The sequence below is a fragment of the Hyaena hyaena genome, unplaced genomic scaffold (genome assembly GCF_003009895.1).
Source record: "Hyaena hyaena isolate Hyena2069 unplaced genomic scaffold, ASM300989v1 scaffold_2052, whole genome shotgun sequence".
Taxonomy (NCBI): Eukaryota; Metazoa; Chordata; class Mammalia; order Carnivora; family Hyaenidae; genus Hyaena; species Hyaena hyaena.
In genome coordinates this window covers 15,866-38,662 of record NW_024082690.1, presented here as the reverse complement: position 1 = coordinate 38,662, position 22,797 = coordinate 15,866, and the positions used below count along the sequence as shown (strand labels likewise).

Here is a 22,797-nt window from a genome sequence, read left to right as displayed (position 1 = left end):
AGATATTCAAAGTTTCTTTTTATGGCTACTATAAAGTATACTTCAATGAGCATTCTTGCACATGATCTCTGCGAGATTTTCTGATTTACACACTTAACAGCTGCAGGTGCTGAGTCATACAAAAGGGACATGTTCAGCTTTACAATATTATGAAATATTGTTTTTCAGAGGGGTTTTCTCTTTCCATCTTTTACTTTTCAGTGAGTTTCCATTGCTCCTTATCCTCAACAATATTTGATATTGTCAGACTTGTTTTTCTGATCCTGTGATTGTAAATATATTTTATTATGGTTTGTAAACAGATCATCTCAAATTCCATGGAGAAGACAGAGCTTTCTTTAAAATATCTGTCATTTAAGGGGAGCCTGGGTGGCTCAGTCAGTCGAGCATCCGACTTTAGCTCAGGTCATGATCTCACAGGTTCATGAGTTTGAGCCCTGCATTGGGCTCTGTGCTGACAGCTCAGAGTCTGGAGCCTGCTTCAGATTCTGTGTCTTCCTCTCTCTGCACCTCCCCTGCTCACACTCTCTCTCTGTCTCTCAAAAATAAATCAACATTATATATATATATATATATATATATTAATATATAACAATTAATTATATAACAATATATATATATATATAATGTTAAAAAGAAACATGTGCTTATATCCTTTGCCCATTTTTCCATTAATTTTTAATTCTTATTGATTCATGGCAGTTTTTAAAATATTTTCTGTACTGTAATCTTTTGTCAGTTATATATGTGACAAATAACATCTGTTAACCTGTTATTCTGTGATTGTCTTTTAATAGTGTCTTTCAATGACCAATAGTTTTTCAGATTGTCAATCTACTTATGTATGCATCTTTTAAAAAAACGTTCACTAACTTGAAATCACATACACTTACTCTTAGATTTCAAGTTTTGCTTATATTGATGATGGAATTATTTTGAGTATAGTATAAGGTAGGGAACCAACTTAGTTTTAGCCATGTAGGTAACCAATTATTCCAGGACCATTTATTGAATGATTTCTTACTCCTATTAAACTGAAATTTCATTCTTTATATATCAATATTTATAAATATAAATATAACAAAAGTAAATATATCATTTTTATCTGATATGATTTGGTTCTGATTTAGTTCATACTTGATTTTATTTTCTCCATTCTGTTACACTGGTCTCTTAGTTTATCTAGTTCTAATGCTATATTCCTTAATGACTTTGAGTTTTGAGATTTCATATGACAGGTCTTTCCACTATTCTAAGGTTTAGAAATACTGTGTTACATTTAATACAAATATTATTGTTATTGCTTTCAAACATGATAGTTGTTTATTTTTGTATATTGATTTTGTTTCAAGAAACTTGCTAACCTCTCAGTAATAATGAGCTTGAGCACAATCTCATGTTTATTAGTATTTGGACATTCTCTTTTGTTCAATATCTATTCAAGTCCTTTGCTTCTTTATTGTATTGTTCATTTTTCTTATTGATTTGTCAAATTTCTTTATGTATTCTGGATATGATTCCTTTGTTGGTTCATGAGTTACAATATTTTCTCTGACTCTGTGGCTTTTATTTTCTTTCTCTTATTTTGAATCTTTTTAAAATAGTGGCCTTGAGGCGCTTGGGTGACTCAGTCGGTTAAGCATCCATCCAACTTGGGCTCAGGTCATGATCTTACATTTCATGAGTTTGGCCCACGTCAGGCTCTGTGCTGACAGCTCAGAGCCTGGGGCCTGCTTCTGATTCTGTGTCTCCCACTCTCTCTGCCCCTCCCCCACTCATGCTCTTTCTGTCTCACTCTCAAAAATTAATAAATGTTAAAAAATAAAATAACATAAAGTAATTACTTTAATTTTAATGTAATCTATTTTATTAAATTCTCCCTATATGGCTGCATTGTTTAAGAAATTTTTCCCTATACAAGTTAATAAAGACATTTTCTTATATTCTAAAAGGATGAGAAGAGAAATAGCACCTTCAAAATAGTGAGTTTCCAAGTCAATGAACATGGTCTAGCTTTCCACTTATTTTCTTTATATTCCTTCAAAGTGCTCTGTGTAGGGGTCTCATACATGCTTACTACTTTTACTATAAGGCATTTGAAGGGTTTTTAATGGTATATAGTTTTATTTCATTTTGTTTGTTGTTATTTAAGAATACAGTAGATTTTTGTATATAGACATTTTATCTAGCAACTCTGTTAACTCACTTACAAATTCTAATTGTTTATAGAATCATTTAGATTCTCTTCACACAAAATCAGTCATCAGAAAATAATGACAGTTTATTTGTTCTCTTTCAATTCTGATATTTTTCTTTTTCTCCTCTTAGTGCACGGGCTATGATCTCTGGTATAAAACTGAATAAAAGTGATCACAGGCATTCTTTTTCTGTTTCTGATCTGACTGTAAAAGCTATCAGCATTCACCATTAAAGATGTTTGCTATATATTTTTAAATTACATTGAGGAAATTGCTTATTCTTAGTTTGCTAAGTTTTTTATTTTGAATTGAAGTCAAATTTCAGCAAAGGCCTTTTCTGCATCTGCTGAGATAATTATATGGCTTTCTCTTTTATTTTATAAATGTGGTGAAATACAGTAATTCTCTTTTTAATTTTAAACCAAAATTGCTTTCTTGGGATAAATACAATTCAGCATGACATGATTAACATTTTTATATATTACTAGAGTTAATTAGTTGTTTTTCAAGGCAAGATTGTTGTATATACTGCAAAATGTATTATTTATTATAAGTGTAATTGGCCAATAAATTTTTTCTCTAATGTTTTCAGATTTTGGTACCAGTTTAATGGGTTCAAAACTAACATGTTTCCTGCTTATAATATTTGGCATGATTTATTAAGATTGGTATTATCTCTTAAGACTTGGTAAGAGTCACAAGTGAAGCCATTTGGGCTTGCGTAAATAGGCTTTTAATAATAAATTCAGTTTCTCTAATAGTTACCAAATAGTTGAAATATTATATTCTTATATCAGTGTTAATGGTTATTTATTTTAGAAGTTTTCCATTTTATCCATTTTTTCTAATTCTTCAGCTAAAGTTGTTCCATTTAGTAAATATTTATTTAAATACACCTATATATAGTTGTTATTGTTTTCCAGTGCTTGCCTCATCTCTGAGCTTCAATCTGAGATCAATACTTTTTTGCCTGAAAAACAGTCTTTGGCATTTACTTTAATAAGGGTGTGCTATTGATATATTCAGTTTCTGATTGTCTGAAAAATGTCCTTTTTTTACCTTCATTATCAAAAGCTATTTTATCTGAATATAGATTTCTAGGTTGGCTTCTAATTTTTCAGCAATTTTATCTTATCTTTCTATTGTCTAGCTCAGAAACACTCAGAAACTCAGAAACAGGAATATGAGAGATCACTGGCAGTATTTTTACTACAAAATACCAAGGGATAGGAAAGACTGCTCTTTGCCCACCTCTACATCAATTCTGCTCTGTAATCCAGAGGTAATAAACCTGCTGCAGCTGCCACAATGATACCATTACCACAATCTCTCACAGCCAAAACTCTAGTCACTGACCCCTGGACAACCTGAGCCCAGGCTTTTCAAACTAGTAGAAACCACCCACGCATGTCTGAAACAGTCTGCCAGCATCAACAGTGGCAGGAACATGTCTTCTGTTTCCCTCCCATCTTCCAGTGTTTACACATGGCTTGAGTTAGCAGAGCCAAATCTGCATCCTGAACACTAGCTGTAGAGGGGACAGGAATTATTTTTAGCTTCCTGACCTCTCCAATTAGGGGGGTAAAGCCAAGGTTGAGAGAACCAGTCCATAACATCTACTGCATGATTCATTTAAATGCCACCTTCTCCAACTTGTTCCCAGATTTTTCCTGGCTAAAAGTCATTGTGCTTTCTCTTCCTATGAATTGGTGGTTTTCAAACCTCATTGGACATTAGAACCACCTGGGAAATGAAAAATACTTATTCTTCATCTCCAGAAATTCTGATTTAATTGGTTTGGGTAAGGTACACTTTGGAAATTTTTAAACTCTGTTGTGCACTCTGTGTTTAGAACCGCTCTAAATTCTTATAATCTTTCATTTCTGTTTATTTATAAAATATTCTTACTTTCCCTACTAGACTATAAATTCTCTGAGGATAGGATTTGAATTTACTATTTTATGTCTTTCACAACTTCTGGCAGATTACTTTACAAATAAAAAGATACTTTATGTTTATTGACTATATGATTAAATGAATGATGTATGATGCCTTGCAAACAAAGGCATATTAGCAATACCAGGCATGGCATCAGGTCCCTGCCTCGCTCTTGTCTGACATTCTCTCAAGTACACTTCTTGTGAATCTATTACTTCTGCTCAGCATAGTAAAAATGTAAGTGGATATGTTGCTCGCAGCATTAGCCTTCTAATCAATAATTCACCATAAAATATAACGTGACACAAAATTATTCCTGGTTTAAAAAATAACATCTAAGAAACAACATTCTCAGCTATGGGGACTATTGCCAATAAACACACATCCTTTTAGGCAGAAATCTAAAATAAAGGAGGAAACTGGAAAATGAAAGTCAAGTCCATTCAAGGCATTGCAGTTCTGAGGTATTTATTTATTTTTTTAGGTTCTTTGATATATCAGTGTATCTCTAAACCAATCTTCTAAAATCCGTATGCAATGATAAAAAATTCTTCACTTAAATTATTGTATAATTGCAGAATGACCTTGAAAGAAGTTTGGCTGGAATATATTTAGCTGATATATATAATCTCTCTGAAAGAAGTTTAACAAGAATGTCTAATTGATACTGATACTAGCATTTCTGAGTTTGTACCTAAAAATGTTAAATGCTATCCAATTGGGTTACATTGTTAATATTATGATTTCTTATGCTTCGTTATTATAGATCAGCCTTGCTGGAGGATTTTAAATATTTGAAAGAAAAACTTTTCCCAATATCTTTGCCAAATTAATCCTCAGACAGGGGCTCCTGAGGTAAGAACCATATGGTTCTCATCCTCTTTTCTACAGCTTTACCTATTAGGGAATGACTTTAAAAAAGTAAGCCATTTGGTATGCTCTATAGATACAGAGTTATTTGCTGAGTATTTAAAAATATTAATGTTAGGAATAAAGAAGAGGAAAAGAACAGAATGATGTTTAGAAAAGAATAAGGCTAGGGGCGCCCCAGTGGCTTAGTCAGTTAAGCGTCCGACTTTCGCTCAGGTCATGATCTCGCGGTTCGTGGGTTCGAGCCCCGCGTCGGGCTCTGTGCTAACTGCCAGCTCAGAGCCTGGAGCTTGTTTCGGAGTCTGTGACTCCCTCTCTCTCTGACCCTCCCCTGCTCACGCTGTCTCCCTCTCTCTCCTAGAAATAAATAAAACATTTTTAAAAAAAAAAGAAAAAAAAAGAAAAGAATAAGGCTAGATAAAAAGTGATTTGGCTAGGGAAATTCTCTTGCCTCTTTTGCCTGCCCCCGCCCCATTTAGAACTGCTTCTATTAAAAGTTCAAAAAGTTTTAGAGGCACCTGGGTGGCTCAGTTGTTTAAGCATCCAACTTTGGCTCAAGTCATGTAGTCTGTGAATTCAGGCCTCACACTGGGCTCTTTGCTGACAGCTTGGAGCCTGCTTCGGATTCTGTGTCTCCCTCCCTCTCTTTCTGTCCCTCCTCTGCTTGTGCTCTGCATCTTTTTCTCTCTGAAAAATAAACACTAAAAGTTAAAAAAAATTCAAATATCTTGAAAAAGCTTTAGTTTCAAAGTCTTCCTTAATCCTGCATGTACCAAGGTGAAAACATGTTCACAAGACTCAACCATTTCCCAACATCAGAAGAGAACCAATACCATACCCCTATTTGTCTTTTCCTCTTACTTTCCCACTAAATCAAGAACAATCCTCCCTCCCTCACTTCTTTCCTTCCCTCCTCTCTTCTTTACTGAGTTCCAACTGCTTAACTTCCTTAAAGTCTTTCCGAGAAGACTGATATTGTAGTTCTTGATATTGTAGTCCTCACCCTCTTTCTGTTAGTTCCCCAGAACACCATGGTTCTGGTAGAATATGTATCATTTATATGGTTATAACACCTCTATTTTAGAAACTCTATTTATATGTGTTCATATATCCATAGTTAAATGAGAGACTTCATGAAAATGAAGGCTGAATTTCTCAGTGTATCTTTCTCAACCAAGAATAAGAAAGTGAACATTCAGTTTGTTCTCTTACCTCAAATTATATTCACTATTACCAAGGTAAGAGTTAAGCTAGAAGAATCCAGACTTCAGGAGGACAGGGAGTTCAAATGCTACAGAGTAGATATTCAACACATGTTGACCTAGACTTACTGCCCAATCTCACTGTATAGTTCTATAAAATGTAAAATCACAAGGTTTTGAGATGTTGAAATGACTGTTCTCACTCTACCCAACTCTCTTGATGTTGCTATAATTAAAAAAAAGATGAAATAAGAAGTAACTTTCTTCTTTAAAAAATAATAAAATATGGTCCATTTTGTTAAGAATTTTCTATGGAGTAAGGCCTATTATGTGGTTAGGATGGGAATACTTATTTAGAGAAATATTTATGTTTATTGATATACATGTTGGTATCAATATTTATATATTTTTAAAATAAATATTTATTTAGATATTTAAATTTCTGACCTGATCCCCAAATGAGATAGAGGTTTTATAATGATGTGTTTAAAGTACTGAAATACTAATAATTTTCTAATCCCTTTAGTTGTTTCTTCATTTCATAACATACTAAAAGACTCACAAGATGGAACGGGCCTGTGAGGTCCTAAGTCCTGAGGGACCTTGCTCCATGATGCTATTATATGCATCAAAAGCCAAATAAATATTAATAATGAAAATTACAAAATGATATTGTGATGGAAGTTAAAGGTCTAGAACTTATTTCGCTATTAAGAGATAAACACATGATCACTGTAAATGTGATTAAAGCTTACATTTGAAAATCTTTCAAGGGAATCAGATCTATTTTCCTTCTGTTTCCAAGCCCCCACTAACTCTCTGAGTGTGTTTATACTCACTTGGAAAGGACATTTCTGTGGAATTAATCAAATAGGGAATTCAATGTCCCTTGCAGATAATTTTGGCATGTTCCGTTGGGAACTTTCTAATAGAAGTTTTCATCTTTCCTGGGAAAATATCCACATGTTTCAAATCCTCAGTCTCTTCTCTGTTAGTGAAGAACAATATAGCAAAACTGCTACATACAGAATTAATGACACTATACATTCAGCAAGACAGTCTGCTGGAAACCTCATCATTAAAACAGAAGGCAAAAATGTATGGGAATACAATTTTATTTAAATGTATTAAATAAAAATTAGCATTAAAAATGCTGTGAAAAACATCACAGTAATTGATTTTCTGATTTTGCTAAGGAAACAAATTTCTGAGATGGAGAATTAGAAAATATTCATAGCTCCTAATGTATTCCAGTAAATCCAGAGATAACATGTCTCATTTTCCAAGAAAATCAGTGGTACTACTTTTGGGGACAATGAAAAACTCATGTTCAAGCTAAACCTTTGAAATGCGTATGTTTTGTTCTTTAATGGTTTTCCTATGTATAGAGTAACTCGAGTTCTTATCCTTACCTTGGCTTTATGTTTCATATCAGGTTTTCATTCTGTAAGATGCTGCTGCTGTTAACCACTCTATATCCATGTTAGTTTGGTCCTAAAGCTTGAAGGAGCCTGGAGCTCTTTTCTACCACTGATGGTTTTGACTGCACTTCCACATCTAGGCAATGGCTCAACAACAGTCATAACAACCTAGGACTTGGACTGAATGCTCCTGGCTCAGGAGTTTAATTTGCCAACTTAGTGTAGCTTTAGCTACAGATTTTGGAGTCAACAGCATATTTGGGGAGGCTGAAGGCACAAATAATGGGGATGTCTCAATGGAAAGTATGTAGCATGGGGAGGTCTTAGGACTGATGTGCAGAAACCTCATTAGGTGCCCAATAAAGATTTGAGAAATAAAAGAATGGCCTAGAAATGACAATGTACTTGATTATTAATTTCCATTTCAGTTAGAATAAAAGAGACTGTTGTGGTTTCCAAGGAACTCTGCCTCCAGAACTCTCCAGCAAGTTAGTAAGTGATGACAGTTAGTGAAAGCCCTATCAACAGTTTGTATTTATATCCTTGGGGTGAAACATCATCTTTCAACACATATCACATTCTTATTGAAGTTCACATTAGTGAATGATGAATAAAAGATGTTTTTCACAATTTGACTGCTGGCTGAATGCATTTTGTTAACAAAACACACAGGAACTGCCAAAATAGAGGAGAGTAGCCTTTCCTAAATCATTCCAAATGTCACCATGACTACAGCATATTTTCTTAATTGGTGTTTCTTTGCTTAAGTTATAAATTCATTCAAGTACTTGACTCCTATCAAGGCTTTATAATGTATCTTATAAAAATTGTTTTTTATGCATATGAATCATTTTCTCATTCACAGAACTGAACCAAAATGACAACTGCCCAATTCGATTGTCAATACTGCACAGCATCTCTTCTTGGGAAGAAGTATATACTGAAGAATGACAATCCATACTGCATTTCCTGTTATGATCGTATTTTCTGCAACTATTGTGAGGAGTGCAAAGAACCAATTGAATCAGATTCCAAGGTAGGTTTCACTTCAATTCTCACAACTATTGAATGTGGACAAGCAGACAAATGCTTTGCAATGCCTAGTTTCCTTTAGTATTGACTATTGATACCACGTTGCTCTATTGCTGGGTATAAGCATCTTCAAAGTTACCATCAATCTCCAGGTACTATGCTCAGCACTATGAAATATGACATATATTTTAATCCTCCCAATGATCTTAGAAGATAGTTTAAGATGCTAAAAATTAAAGAGGTTAAGTTATTTGCCCAAAGCCACACAGCTAAAACATTGATTTATTTCTGGAATGACAAGAGTATAAATGAATGAATACATAAATAATTGGAAATGTAAACTCTATGTCTTCTGACTTTAAATCAGCCTCATCTCCACTAAGTTCACTGCACCCTGATACAGTCCATTCCTCTCACAATGCACATTATGGTATTATTTTTTCTTTTTTGTCTTTGTTGTTGTGTTGACATTTTGTTTAATCTCAGACAATAATAGGATATCACAACCTAAAAATAAAAATCCTTCCATGAAAAGCCCATCTTATAGTTTATGAAAAGAAGGAAGAGGAAATTTGAAGAAATAGGAAAGAGTTCACTTATTTTCCATCTATCTTTAGTGACCAACTAAGAAAGCCGCTGGCTCTAGCTCTTAATTGCCCCAGAGAGTCTCCTCTCTGTGGGTAATAGTATCAATAACAACTTTCCCTCAAGCTACCAACACAAACTACTGGCACCAGTGTCCCAGGAGTGTTCAGTTTTGTCTTATAAAATGACCTGTTTTGTCACAAGCACATTTAATTAACTCATATTTACTGTCTCGAAGGATCTTTGTTACAAAGGTCGACACTGGCATGAACGATGCTTCAGTTGTGCCAAATGCAATCATTCTCTGGTGGAAAAGCCTTTTGCTGTCAAGGATGAGCGGCTGCTGTGCTCAGAGTGTTATTCTAACGAGTGCTCCTCCAAGTGCTTCCACTGCAAGAAGACCATCATGCCTGGTGAGATCACAAGGGAGTTCAGGTCTCTCACAGAAGCTGTAACACTTTGAATAATGTCCAAATATGGGAAGAGTCTAGTAGCTAAGAAAACCCTACTTTTGAGAAAGACTTCTATCTTGCTATCTCTTGATTTCACTTAGTGTATTTTAGAAGTAAAAAGATCATTTTTTTTCTGTTTTGAATGGGTAAAACACAACATTCTATGTATTTTCATAAAGTTAATTCATACAGGCATTTTCAACCACAATCTGAGCCATACAGATGAAATCTAAACCAATAACACTAACACTGCATTAAGCACTGTGTCCTAGGCATAAACAATGGCATCAGGATGCATAATCCATCATAGAAGAATGGGGCCAACCATCATTTTGTAGCAGGAGAAAATATAGTTTGAGGGTCAATCATCTTTATTCCTTTTAGGGAAGACAAGGATTCATGTACATCATTATACTTTCAGGCAAGCACTTTCACTGTTTTGAGTCGCTACTAAATCCCTATGGACAGCAGCATAACAACACAGTTCTCTCCCATTTTCTTATTATGAATTCAAAAGAGTTTCTAGAAGACCATAACTGCACAACATCAATCTTGAGCTTTTGTGCCCCAGGCATTCCTAATATCCCAGTACTGATAATTATGACCCAATCTATCTAAACCACATGCAGCCTTTCAGAGTCTCCACTAGATATACTTTCAAATTGCAAAATTGTAGCTTATACAACATAAGTGTTTTCAGTAAAAACAGAGATATGCCATCATCATGACTGAACTCTACCTTTTTTTTCCTTTTTCTGATAAATGTTTAAGAAACCAACAAAATACTATTTTTCTATAAGGACAATTAGCTTATCACATTAATGTTAAAATATATATTCTAAGTAATTTGACATATCTTTACTTAAAAATGATGTTTCATTTGTACTAACAGTTCTTATTTGGGGGTACAGGTTCCCGCAAAATGGAATTTAAGGGAAACTACTGGCATGAAACCTGCTTTGTGTGTGAGCATTGCCGACAGCCAATAGGAACTAAGCCTTTGATTTCCAAAGAGAGTGCCAATTATTGTGTGCCGTGTTTTGAGAAGGAGTTTGCTCACTACTGCAGCTTTTGTAAGAAGGTAATTACATACAGAGGATGAAGCTTGTGGAACCTTCCAGACCACTGCTTTTTAACTTCACTCTATGTTTTTTTTAAATATTTTTAAATGTTTATTTATTATTTTTGAGAGAGACAGACAGACAGAGAGAATGAAGGTAAGGGGCAGAGAGAGAGAGAGACACAGAATCTGAAGTGGGCTCCAGGCTCCAAGCTGACAGCACAGAGCCTAATGCAGAGCTCAAACCCACAAACTGCAAAATCATGACCTGAGCCAAAGTCAGACACTTAACCAACTGAGCCACCCAGGTGCCCTTATATTTTGAATGAACTGATCCTATCATGTAATGTCCATCTTTACACATTCATGTGAGTTTTAAATTCCAGCATGTCCAGGAGCACACTGCCTGTCACAGTGAAGTTGGCCACCTATTTTTATCATCATAAAATTCCACCTAGAACATGACTTTAGTTCCAAAAGCTATAGATATTCCACTTCCATTCTTTGCTGTTACATAAGACTTCGTGTATTCTGGTAGAGGGCACACATCTCTTGTTGAATACAAGAGACTTCCTAGAAAATAAGTTTTGATCCATTTCACTTCAGAGAAATATGAATTTGTCTCACAGTCACTAAGGGAACCAATTTAAACAGAATGTTTAACTTCTCACATTATGTCCCAGCAACACAAATGTCTTCTCGCCTTGAAGCTTTTAAAGAGAAGATAGGTAGACTCAAGAGAGTGATAAGACCACTAGGGACATTCATTAGACATTAAGGCAGAAAGAGGACTAAGGGTAAAAGAGGTTTCCTTCCCTTCCAGTTCCAGAGTGTCATTTATGGCCTTTTGACTTGGATACCCATTCAAAACATATCTTCCAGTAAGAAAAAAAGTCATGCTTTTCAAGTAAACTTTGTCCAATTGTTTTTTTATCCTTTGAGCTTTTATGTGAAAAAGTCACTTCTCTCTATCTCCTTGATAAAACCTGTCTGTATTTCATAAAATAGATATTGATGTACTTGAGGAAATCCTTGACCCATAAGACATCGTAAGTTTAAAACACTATAAGTTGTGATGAGCATACAGTGTAGCCTAAGCATTTTTGACCTAAGAACTGCTTTGGCAGATCTCAAGACTATTTGTATAATTGCATCTGGACAGCTAGATGTCTCACTACCTCTTCCTATGGGAACATGCGCACACAGTAATTTTCTACACATGTTTAAATACTAGTACCACACTTGCAGGGGCATCAATAATCTCCTAAATTATAATCATTGGATTACACTATAATGATGGCTGAAATTACAATTGATAGTAATATAACGTAAAGTCATCTTATACCCAGAGACTTCCATTACTCTATCAGAAACACTGACTCAAAAAATGACTTTAGAAGCAACCCTCAGATGCTATGACCCTGCGATATATGAAGCTCAGAAGACCCACCAGAGTCAATGGCATGCATTTTAGCAACAGATGCTGGGAATAAAATAGTAGATTGATCTCACTGTTTTGAGGAACAAGTTGGCCATGTTCAGGTTATGTTTCTTAAATATTTAAGCAAAATATCAATGCAACCTGTGGGAGTTATCTCAAAATCATTTATTGGACATACAATATAAACTTTCTTTCAATGCTATAAAGATTCAAGAGGGGGAATTTCTCCAGCACATCAATGCTAAGAACTATTAGAGGCCAAAGCACTGGCATTTCCCAGGTCATAGGAGCCTGTCCTATATTTAGGACATGATCTGAAGTCACGAAAACTTTGTGAAATATTTATATTGGGTAGTAGACAAATCACGACATGCCAGATTATTTTCTATTTAATTTTTAAAACCACAAGTCATTTAAGGAAAGCTGGATATAAATGTTTCTGCTCAAAATGACCCACGTTGAAGAAAAACAATTTGTTTCAACTCAAACCAAAGACCAAATGTAAAGCAAACAAAATAGGCAAAAAATATTTGACAACCAGGCCCTTAGAACTTTTTTCATAGATTTTATTTTTGTGAAACTTAAACTTACTTTCTACCAAAAACAAGTAACCTCAAACTACTAGTGCTTTGAATTCAAACTCCTTGAGCTTCCAACAGAGTGTCCCTGTGATTCATTGGCTCTTGTCTATGAGCACAAAACCAATGCTGCATCCACTTTGCCAGAGAGGAAACCTGTTCCAAATCCTGGGATCAATCAGTGGCAAACACCAAGCCTAGATGTTATATTTCATCTTAGCCCGCTTGCCTCTTCAAAAGGAAAATAATCATAAGCAAACTATTTTTAATGTTCCAGAGTTTCTTCTTCCTAATTAAATAGTCTTTGGTCTATATATCAAGTTTTATTTTGCTGTGAATACATTTTTCAAGTTTTGAATCTTTTAAGCATTGCCTGCTAATAATTTGACTGAACAAATGAAAGGAATCTTCAATTCTGCTGTGCCTGCGGTAAGGCATTTGAAATCAGTAGGGGGTATTTTAAATTGCTTCAGTTCACACACACCATTATGTTTCCCATTTACTTATTTAGAATAGTATACATTTTTTTCCTTTAGGAAAAATAACTTTTCTATCAAATATCTTTAATTTTAAGAGATTTGTTGTAAGATTTAAAAATATCTTTGGAACAATCTTTTCAAAAGCACGTATCATAAACAAGAGTTTTAAAATTTTTCATCAATGAGATGGCTTAGCATAGGCTCCACATTTTCTATGTCCAGTGAAGTTGAATACAATGATCGCAGGAATCATCTCAGATACCACATGAGCACCTTTCAGTTTCCACAGCTATTCCAGTAGCTCCACAGCCATGGATTTGAAAGATGCTAGGACTTCAAAATTGCTATCCACAAGAGTTGCCCAATATTTACCGATCTGATTCTAAATAAAGATGTTTCAGCCTATTAAAAAGTACTATCCATGAATGAAAAAGGTTTATATAAACCAGTTTAGTCCATGGAGAGAAAGTTATATATGTAAATATATATAATGTATGTTTTATATATATACGTATGTCATATCCATGGAGATATATATACATGCATATATATATGTGTATGTGTGTGTGTGTGTGTGTGTGTGTGTGTGTTACGGGGGAATAATAAACTTCTCTGACAAAACCCTAGCACATCACACATTAAGGTTCAACATACAAGCTGTGTTCATTACTTAGAGCTCTAAAGCTGAAAACTCTCACACCTGACAACACCCCCACACCTGACAAACACCCCCCCCCCCAGCTAGAGACAATACTGGAACTGCTATCCAAATGTTTTCCCCATTGGTGTTTGTTCACTCATTAGCAAAGACTTACCAACTGTCATTAGCGGAAAGTAACCTTGTCTTAATATTGTATTACTGGTTAAGTACACAGGCTACGGAGTCAGCTTGCATAGGTTTGCATGCTAGTTCTGTTTGACATGGCCAATGAACCGACCATTGTAACCCTCAATAATTTCTCACCTTTTGAAGGAGAAAAGATAATAGTCTTGGTTGTGTCGGGATGTTAGGAACGTAAGAAAAACTCATTCCTTAGCACATGACTGAGGACTGAAAACGCACTTCAGAAATGTTAATCATTGTTTAGTGAATGATAGTGCTTATCCACAATAGTCAGGGTTGCTATTGATGGAAGAAATGTTTCACAGAAAAGTAACCTTTTTCAACATCCTTTAAAGTTAGACATGGAAGTAAGAACATGGTATAGAAAATATCTTTGTTCTAATGGTAGTAATTTGAAGACCAACAGGAAAGTTAAAGACAAGAAAAGGAATCAAGGCTCTAATTCTTTTTCATTTTCCTGAGTCTGTTATGGACTTACTTCTTTTCTATTCCATGATAAGAGAAAAATTTGGGTATTTCTTGCCAGTTCTACTTAATCCCTATAGCCTTTGCTTCTCATATTGATTTTTAAAAAATCACAGGGAAAGGACATCTTGACACAAGGGGACAGAGTAGCCCAAAGCACCACTTGTGAACACAGAAGAGGATCTGACAGGTCTGAACCGTCATAACCTCCATGGTCACTGCCTTTGTGGTCTTTTGGCAGGTGATAACTTCAGGTGGGATAATGTTTCGCGACCAGCCATGGCATAAAGAGTGTTTTCTGTGCAGTGGCTGTAGGAAAGAGCTCTGTGAAGAAGAGTTTATGTCCAGAGATGATTATCCATTCTGTGTGGACTGCTACAACCATCTTTATGCCAAAAAGTGTGTGGCCTGCATGAAACCCATTACTGGTGAGTTCTTCAGTTTAACACTGTCCTATAATGAGACAGCTGTGGCTGTGTAGATGTTGTATAGTTAATTAGGAAAGGTGAGTAAATATATATATATTTTTTATTTATATATATTATGTATTATATATTCTGTATTTATATAATATATATTTATATTTATATATATAGTTTTCTCCTTATGTTTCTTTTTGAGATACACACATGGCTACCTACATAAACACTATACAGATCCCTCAAGACAAATGTATAACGTCATTAGGGTAGGACTGTTCTATAGAGGGTAATTAATACTAAACCTAATGGAGGGGTACCTGGGTGGCTCAGTCATTTAAGCATCTGACTTTGGCTCAGATCATGATCTCATGGTTAGTGACTTCTATCCCTGGTTAGTGAGTTCAAGCCCCACATCAGAATTTCTGCCGTCAGTACAGAGCCTGCTTTGGATCCTCTGTCTCCCTCTTTCTGCCCCTCCCCTGCTCACTCTCTCTCTCTTTCTCAAAACTAAATAAATATTTTAAAAATAAATAAACAAACCTAATGATAATGACTTTAAGTAAAGTAATAGTTCAGGGAAAGAAGAGAACAGGATGAGCTGAGAGGTCAGAGAAGAACTTTACAAGGAGGCCTGACACTTACAGATTTGAGTGGCAGGAAGGGATACTTATAAACACAAATCCTGCTTAATTCCAAACAAGGGCAAAGGTGCCCTAAAATAGAAACGGTTTTAATTAAATGCAAGGATTGTACAAATCTGAAGCTGTAATAATTAGGGTAGCGAAGGTCAGGAATTAATTAAACTTCATTTTAAGATGCTTCTAACAAGTGTATCATTCTGTTTTCTCTCTATTCACTTGTGATTCATTTTAATTATGAATAGATGAAATAAAACAAGATAGCATTCTGCTGAAAGAACAAAATACATGTGACAAGATTTGAAAGTATCACAAATGATAAATTGATCCAATTACATAGATTTTTCAAGGTAAAATAATGCATTATTATTTCCTCAGAGACAGTTCTGAAGAATGTTAATCCTATACTTAAAACATTGAAGTTGGCATAACCTGAGAAACCCAGCAGCTTTTCTTTTATGCAATTTATAGTCACCTAATAATGTGGCAGGACTATACTTCTATTCTCCATTCCTAGTATTCTTAGGTCATATTTTATTTCTTTTAGTTCAGTTTATGTAACACAGAATTAAAGATTATTTTAACCTTCTCCTCCTCCTCCACCTTCAAATATATCACAAAATAAAAGTTGACTCTTCTCACATTTTCAAAGAAAGAAAAGAGTTGCACTGCAAACCCAGATTGGCAGGTTTTCACTGACCTGCAAGGGGAAAGAGAGAGTTACCCGGACAAACAGATAAGGTCCAATTTGCCTGCACAGGGCACCATGTTTTTCAGAATGTCACCCAGTCCATGGCTATATCTGGCTGGCAGGTGTGTTTTGTTTGGCCCGCACATGTTTGGAAACAATTAAGGTAAAATTCCTCTCTGCAGTCAAAAGTAAATGAAGAGCCCGCCAGGGATGAGCAGACTACCCCCATATTCCCCAGCTAGGTCTCTGTCATAGGCTCAGCGGCTGCCCCATTGCTCTGTTCCTCACACCTTGTCCCCATCACTCAGCAATGTCACCTTCCCACCCCTTGCATTGGATTGCATTGGCAATCCCAGACTATCGGGCTCCAAAGCTTGGGCTCTTAACCGCTCTGCTCTCCTGCCTCTACACATCTGGCAACCCCTTGGTCAGTCAAGAGACTCAGCCACTGTCTCCGCCAGTTTTAGTTAGAAAATGGGGCTTCCAGAAATGCCTCAGTACTGACAGCTCAAAAATCTCCTTAGTAGAATCTGCAACTACTGTCCAATGGATGCATTTGATTTATTCCATGACACTTTTCTTGAACTATCCACAAAAACAGGGGGGCTTCCATGAGGAAATAAGAAAATTAAACAACTCAGAATAGGTTGAAAAATTCCCTGGGTACTCAGTGGCTAATACTCATCTGCAAAGAGTCTACACAAGCCCTGAACTTGAGTTTCAATTCTGATCCATCACAGATTCACGTATCTAAGTGATTTTTTTTCTGTTGGTTTGTTCCATGTCAATCTCTGCGCCCAGCTCTTTGAGGCTCAGACAGAAAAGCCACATTGCTCTGCATGTAACATAAGGATAATCAGGAACCATAGATTTGACCCAAAAGTAATCCAAATACAGGATTATGTATTTAATTTAGAATAATCAGTCTTTTGATAATTATCTTAATCATAAGATTTGCAGTCAGTAGTGTTTCTTTAAAATTGAGCTATTTGAATTAATGTACCATAGGGAGTTCTTACACTGCCATACACTTATCTATTGGAAGCTGTACATTCATGCAAACAATGTGTCACCCTAAGAAACTATATTAGAATGTTTCAAAATACATTTTTTTCAAAATACTTTTTTATATTAACTAAATCTATCTGTGAGTCTCCAGGTGTGATTTTTTAAATCTCATCAGAATAAATTCAATTCATTTGAACAAACCCAAGTTATAATTACAATTTTTTTCTCACCCTCTAAGATAGGATTAACCTTTCAAAATTTCTGGAATAAGTGAAGCTGCTTGATGTCGTGGGAAGTGCTCCAGACTAGGGAGTAAAAGACTTGGTCTTGCCTCTGGCCCTGACTACTGTGTGGCCATGGGCAAATAACTCACCACTGAGGTTCTCATTTGTCTCACTTACAAATAACGAGTTGTAGAGATCACATCTTACCCTTCTTCCATTTCTGTTTACTTTGAGTAAAAGGAGTTTCAAATGTTATTTCTTCAGAAAAGAATGCTAATGTTCCTGGTTATGGTCTTTACAATAGATAAATTCAGACTTAATTTGGTAAAATTAAGAGCATAGGCTCCACAGCCAGATGGTCTGAGATTGAATCTCAGATCTGCCACATACCAGCTGGCTGATTTGGGCAAGTGTGAAACCTCTCTGTTCATTAATTTTTCTCTGTCAAGTAAGGTTGATGATAATATCTATTCATGAAGGTAAGGTCAGAGCTGTGAAGCAATATATGTAAAGGGCTTAGAATAGTGACTGACTCATTTTCAAGTGCTCGACAAATGCTAGCTCTTATTCTACTACATTTTCAGTAATAAATGAAGCCAGAGACCTGGTTCCTGGGGAACTTCCCTACTGCAAATGTTCATCATCCCCTGAGAGAGTAAATGCATCCAAAATTGAAACATTTTATAAACATCTCACATGCTGAGTCAGGCCTTTCTTAAATTCCTACTGCCACATGCTTCTATTTCTCTCTTCTTTGTAAAACTCTAGAAGAATTATTTTTACAGTTACCACTTGTATCGGCTTACTAATAAAATCAAGAAAAACTCATAAGCATCAAAATTCAAGATATGTAATAATTAGTTTTATGAACAGAGATGATTCATGCATATATAGAACATGATTCTTGCAGTTAGCTTATTAATGTTTTGAATAACATTCAAGGAATTAATTGGTTCATTACTGATTTACTCTTATTAGCAAGTAATGATAATAGCATCATAAAAAGCAAGCAAAAAATTTAATCAAGGAAAGTAGAGAAATTTGATGTACATTTATTTATGAACTAGTAAATTATATGTAAAGACATCAAATAACACTTCTAGTATGGAAATAAAGTTCATTATCATATTTAAGGGTAGTTTATCTGAAATAGAATGCTTCTTCACCTCTTTTGCTTCCCCAAATGGAACATTTGGAAATTGTCTATGAATCAACATATGAACTATTTTAGCCTCATTCTATGAGTAAGGAGCAAATCACAGGAAGTTCACAGCACTATGATCACTTGGCAAAAACGTGCCAAATAAAGAAAGGCCGAAGGTATCCTGACCCCTTCCCAATCCCTACACCTTTTCCCCTTTTCAACTCCTCAGAATCAAATCCTTAAACTATAATCCGGATCCATATTAGGGATATAGAAAGAGATTCTCACTGAACACTCAAATTCTTCTACCTTTCTTAGAAATGTTACAGCTCAGGTGAAGCCCAGGTTGAAATGGTGGAGGGTGATAAGTCACTTCTTAGAGACTAACCATTGGATGACATGGCCTCAGTGGTCAGAGTGATTAGATTCACAGATCTGTGTTGCAAGCCTGGGCTGAAGTTGTCTCTGGGCAAAGTAGGAAGGTTGTCATGTTAGTTTAACTCCATGATAGTCTGGATGAAATTTTCTATTTGGGGCTTTTGGAAAATTGTGTCCCACACCACCATATGACCATGGAACTTTACCTTAAGCAAACTTAAGCATAGAAATAGATGAAACAGACATAAAAGTCACTAAAACATCAGATACGAGGCTAGGAAGTATACATTTAGTTTATTTTATCTTAATTTTGTTTCTAAGAAAACAGGGTCATGGAGACAGAAAGATATTCACTTAAGTATCTCTAACCTCAAAATCCATCCCCTCTTCCCAAGGGTATTCTACTGTATTTCCTTATTTGTCTTGGGAAATCTTTATCTGTTTCCAAAAATACCTGCTTTATATATTCAGATTCTATCTACTTCTGTAGATTATGGAAAAATTTGACTGGGAATCAGGCTAGATCTCATAGGAGGAACTTGCCTACGGCAACATTCCCAGATGGACAGGGGTAAGGAAGACAGCATTCTCTTTTAGGTTACATGCTTCCACATAGTCTTGCTCTGCTGTTATTTCCAGTTCCTAGAAGAGTACCTGATGGAATGGTTAATGTCTTCATTGAAAGAATATTCTTTTTCCGCAATTCCTTTACAGGTCTCAAAGGGGCCAAGTTTATCTGCTTTCAAGACCGGCAGTGGCACAGCGAATGCTTTAACTGTGGGAAGTGCTCAGTCTCCTTGGTGGGGGAAGGCTTCCTGACCCAGAACAAGGAAATCTTCTGCCGCAAGTGTAGCTCTGGAATGGACACAGACATCTAGAGGGAGACAGTCTGGCCTCACCTGAAATCCACCTTGCTTTTGTTCTCACTAAATCCAGAACTTGCTTGAAGTAGTATTTCTGACTTAAGTTTTAGCAAATATTAATGTAGAGTTTATAGCAGAAGAGTTTTTGCATACATTCTGATTGAACTGTATCATAAGAGCTCAAAAAAGCACAATCTAACATATGATTATATTCATCCTAACTCACAAAGGCATCTCTCCTTGCAAAATACTGCACTCTGCTGTTAAAAACATAGGAAAGTATCTTTTTATTGTAATCAACAATATGACCTATACCTAGAAGCCATGGATGTTATAGAAGGCTGCTGTTTTTAAAACTACAGAGGAAAAATGTAAATTAAGAGATCAAATTGAAAGGCATGCATGAGGCTAATGTTCATATTCTTAGCTAGCTAGTTATAAATAATGTACTAACTTGGCTATTAATGGTGGAAGAACAAAACTGATCAGGGAAAACTGATTAGCAATCATCCTACTTGAGAACTGTGTCATTTTATCGTTGTTTTATTCATACATACTGACTTTGGAGTTGCAGAACAAAGCTGCCACTTGCCCTCATCCACACTGCTTCCACAGCTGGTTGGTTCTATGCTTAACAAATGGAATTGAGAAGTTGGACACTACGGCTCTCATACTTTGCATGGATAGAAAGGGGCTTCTCTCCCTAGGGATAGTCATACCATAGGTTACAACACATTTTGTATCAAATGCATTTTCAAAGCCGCCAATGATTTTTCTAAATACTTACAGATTCCATGAAAGAGAAGTCTATTCTTTCAAATGAGCTAACCAGGATAATCATTGTCCCCAAAGGCAAACCTTTAAAGTAAATAGATCATTAAGTCATCACTCGTGGAAAGGAGTTTTAGGAAAGGGATTGAGTGTCGGAACATGACTTTCATCCAGATATCTAAAGGCATAATAGAATGCATAATTAGCTCTGAGCTTCATGCATTTTGCCTTCCAAAATTACATAGATGATTAATGGGAAGACATAAAAGTGGGCTTTAACGAAATCTAGTAACAATAAGAACTGAAAAGAGTAATTCACTGTTAATAACTCAGGACCTGTGAAGCAGTACAATTGAGTATTATGGGTTGTAGATGAGCCCTCCCCACTGTTCTTCCACACCTGTGCCATCCGCCTCACCTCCATGCCAACCATGCCCCAGACTTCCAACCTTCTTCATAGCCCAGAGGCACACTCCCAACCTAAGTGACCAGTCTACAAATCAGTCAGTGTTTATTGGTCACAAGATAGGTGAAAAGTCTATCATCATACATGCATCTTTCTAATAGACCTCAACCGATGATGGCCCTACCCAGCTGTTCTTCACCAATATTTTCCACATTATGTGGGACAAATGGAAAGCAACCTTTTTTCAGCATGGTCAATTGTTATAGTGCCATGTGTCTGGTGTAGCAGGGGTTCAGGAGAAGAAACCCACACAGACATAACATTTTTGTAAATGTCTACTCTCAGATTACTGTTAAAGGTCCTGACTGAAATCCAATTATATGATGTGGCTGGTTACAATGATTAAAATAGTATCACAGGAGATTCAATTAAAATTGTAATGAAAACACAATTTTTGAAATGGCTTAAAATGCAAGGATATTTGGAGATGCTAACAATTTAAGCCACTAATAAAAGGTCAGGCTACAAAAGCTATTTGAAAGATATAACTGTCTTTTTTTTTATGCAGTAACAATAATTTGTAGCCACAATAATTTCTCACATTCACAATATAAAATGTAGGTAAAACTATCAATATTTTTCCTGAATTGTTTGAAATTACACATGTGGAACTAAACACACCAATTGTTCTGTGATCTAGAAAATAATAATGCATTATATATTTTGAAAACCAAGCCTCTAGAACTAGATAAATATATAATATGTAACATTGTCTCCGTTAACTAATTATAGATAAACATGCAAATGTACTACTTTCTGAGTTAAACAATTAATAATGTTTAAGCATTTTGCCTTGTGTGCGGAGTGATCTTACACATGGTTAGGCTTGCATTGTATCTGTACAATTAAAATTCACAGAATCATTTCTAAGATAGAGATTCTGTTATCCTTTGGAGATATGTATACTTAAGTACATATTTTAACATATAAATAATTCCATATTTAGAATAAAGCTTGGTTATCACACCTGTACTAAACACGTACTGTGTGCAGAGTTAAGAGTTTGAGCTGTTGTGGTTCTGGGGTGGTGGGAGGGTAGATCAGGGTATGGAAACACGAAAATGCCAGATGTAGAGATCCTTCCCTACAGCTGATAAACGGTGTCACTGTGGACACAGTACACATATACAAAACAATTAAGAAAGAAGACCTCATTAGACTGCCATGCACACAAAGATAAAAGTGAAAACCTCATGCTGTATACCGTAATTGATTTCAGGTCAGTAAAGAGAAAAGCTGTCTAACTGACCTATCCAAAGGAGGACTGGACTGCCTCAGGAAGCAGTGAGCACCCAGTGATCCAAGGAGCGACATCTGCAGAGGCAGGAAAGCCGTTAGAAGCAAATCCTGTGTGCTAATAACAACCAGATGGCTTGGAAGTGGCAGAGAGACTGTGCCAAAGAGCAAGAAGAAATGAGATAGCTAAAAGAGAAAAGGTCAGATGAAGACAGAATATTAACTCTTAGGATACAAGCTTTATATTTGATATAACAGGCAATAGAAAGTTACTAACTGCCCTTAAATAGAGGAGAAAAGCATTATGTCAGGGTTTGAGGAACATTATGCTAATGATTCTGTGTGGCCTAAAACTGAAGAGGGCAAGGTTCCAAAGGCTAAGTCTCTTAAT

The 22,797-nt window shown here is 35.7% G+C and overlaps 1 protein-coding gene across 2 annotated transcripts in view; it reads left to right on the top strand.

The window, feature by feature from the left end:
* Positions 1 to 20,024, top strand: part of FHL5 (four and a half LIM domains 5) — a 43,482-nt gene extending 23,458 nt beyond the window's left edge. For both annotated transcript variants that reach the window (XM_039225342.1, XM_039225343.1), the window contains 5 exons: positions 8,495 to 8,665; positions 9,485 to 9,659; positions 10,610 to 10,779; positions 14,807 to 14,993; positions 19,785 to 20,024. In XM_039225342.1, the coding sequence (XP_039081273.1) occupies positions 8,507 to 8,665; positions 9,485 to 9,659; positions 10,610 to 10,779; positions 14,807 to 14,993; positions 19,785 to 19,948 (855 nt within the window). In that variant the 5' untranslated portion in view covers positions 8,495 to 8,506 and the 3' untranslated portion in view covers positions 19,949 to 20,024. The remainder of the gene's footprint in view (positions 1 to 8,494; positions 8,666 to 9,484; positions 9,660 to 10,609; positions 10,780 to 14,806; positions 14,994 to 19,784) is intronic.
* Positions 20,025 to 22,797: the final 2,773 nt, after the last annotated feature.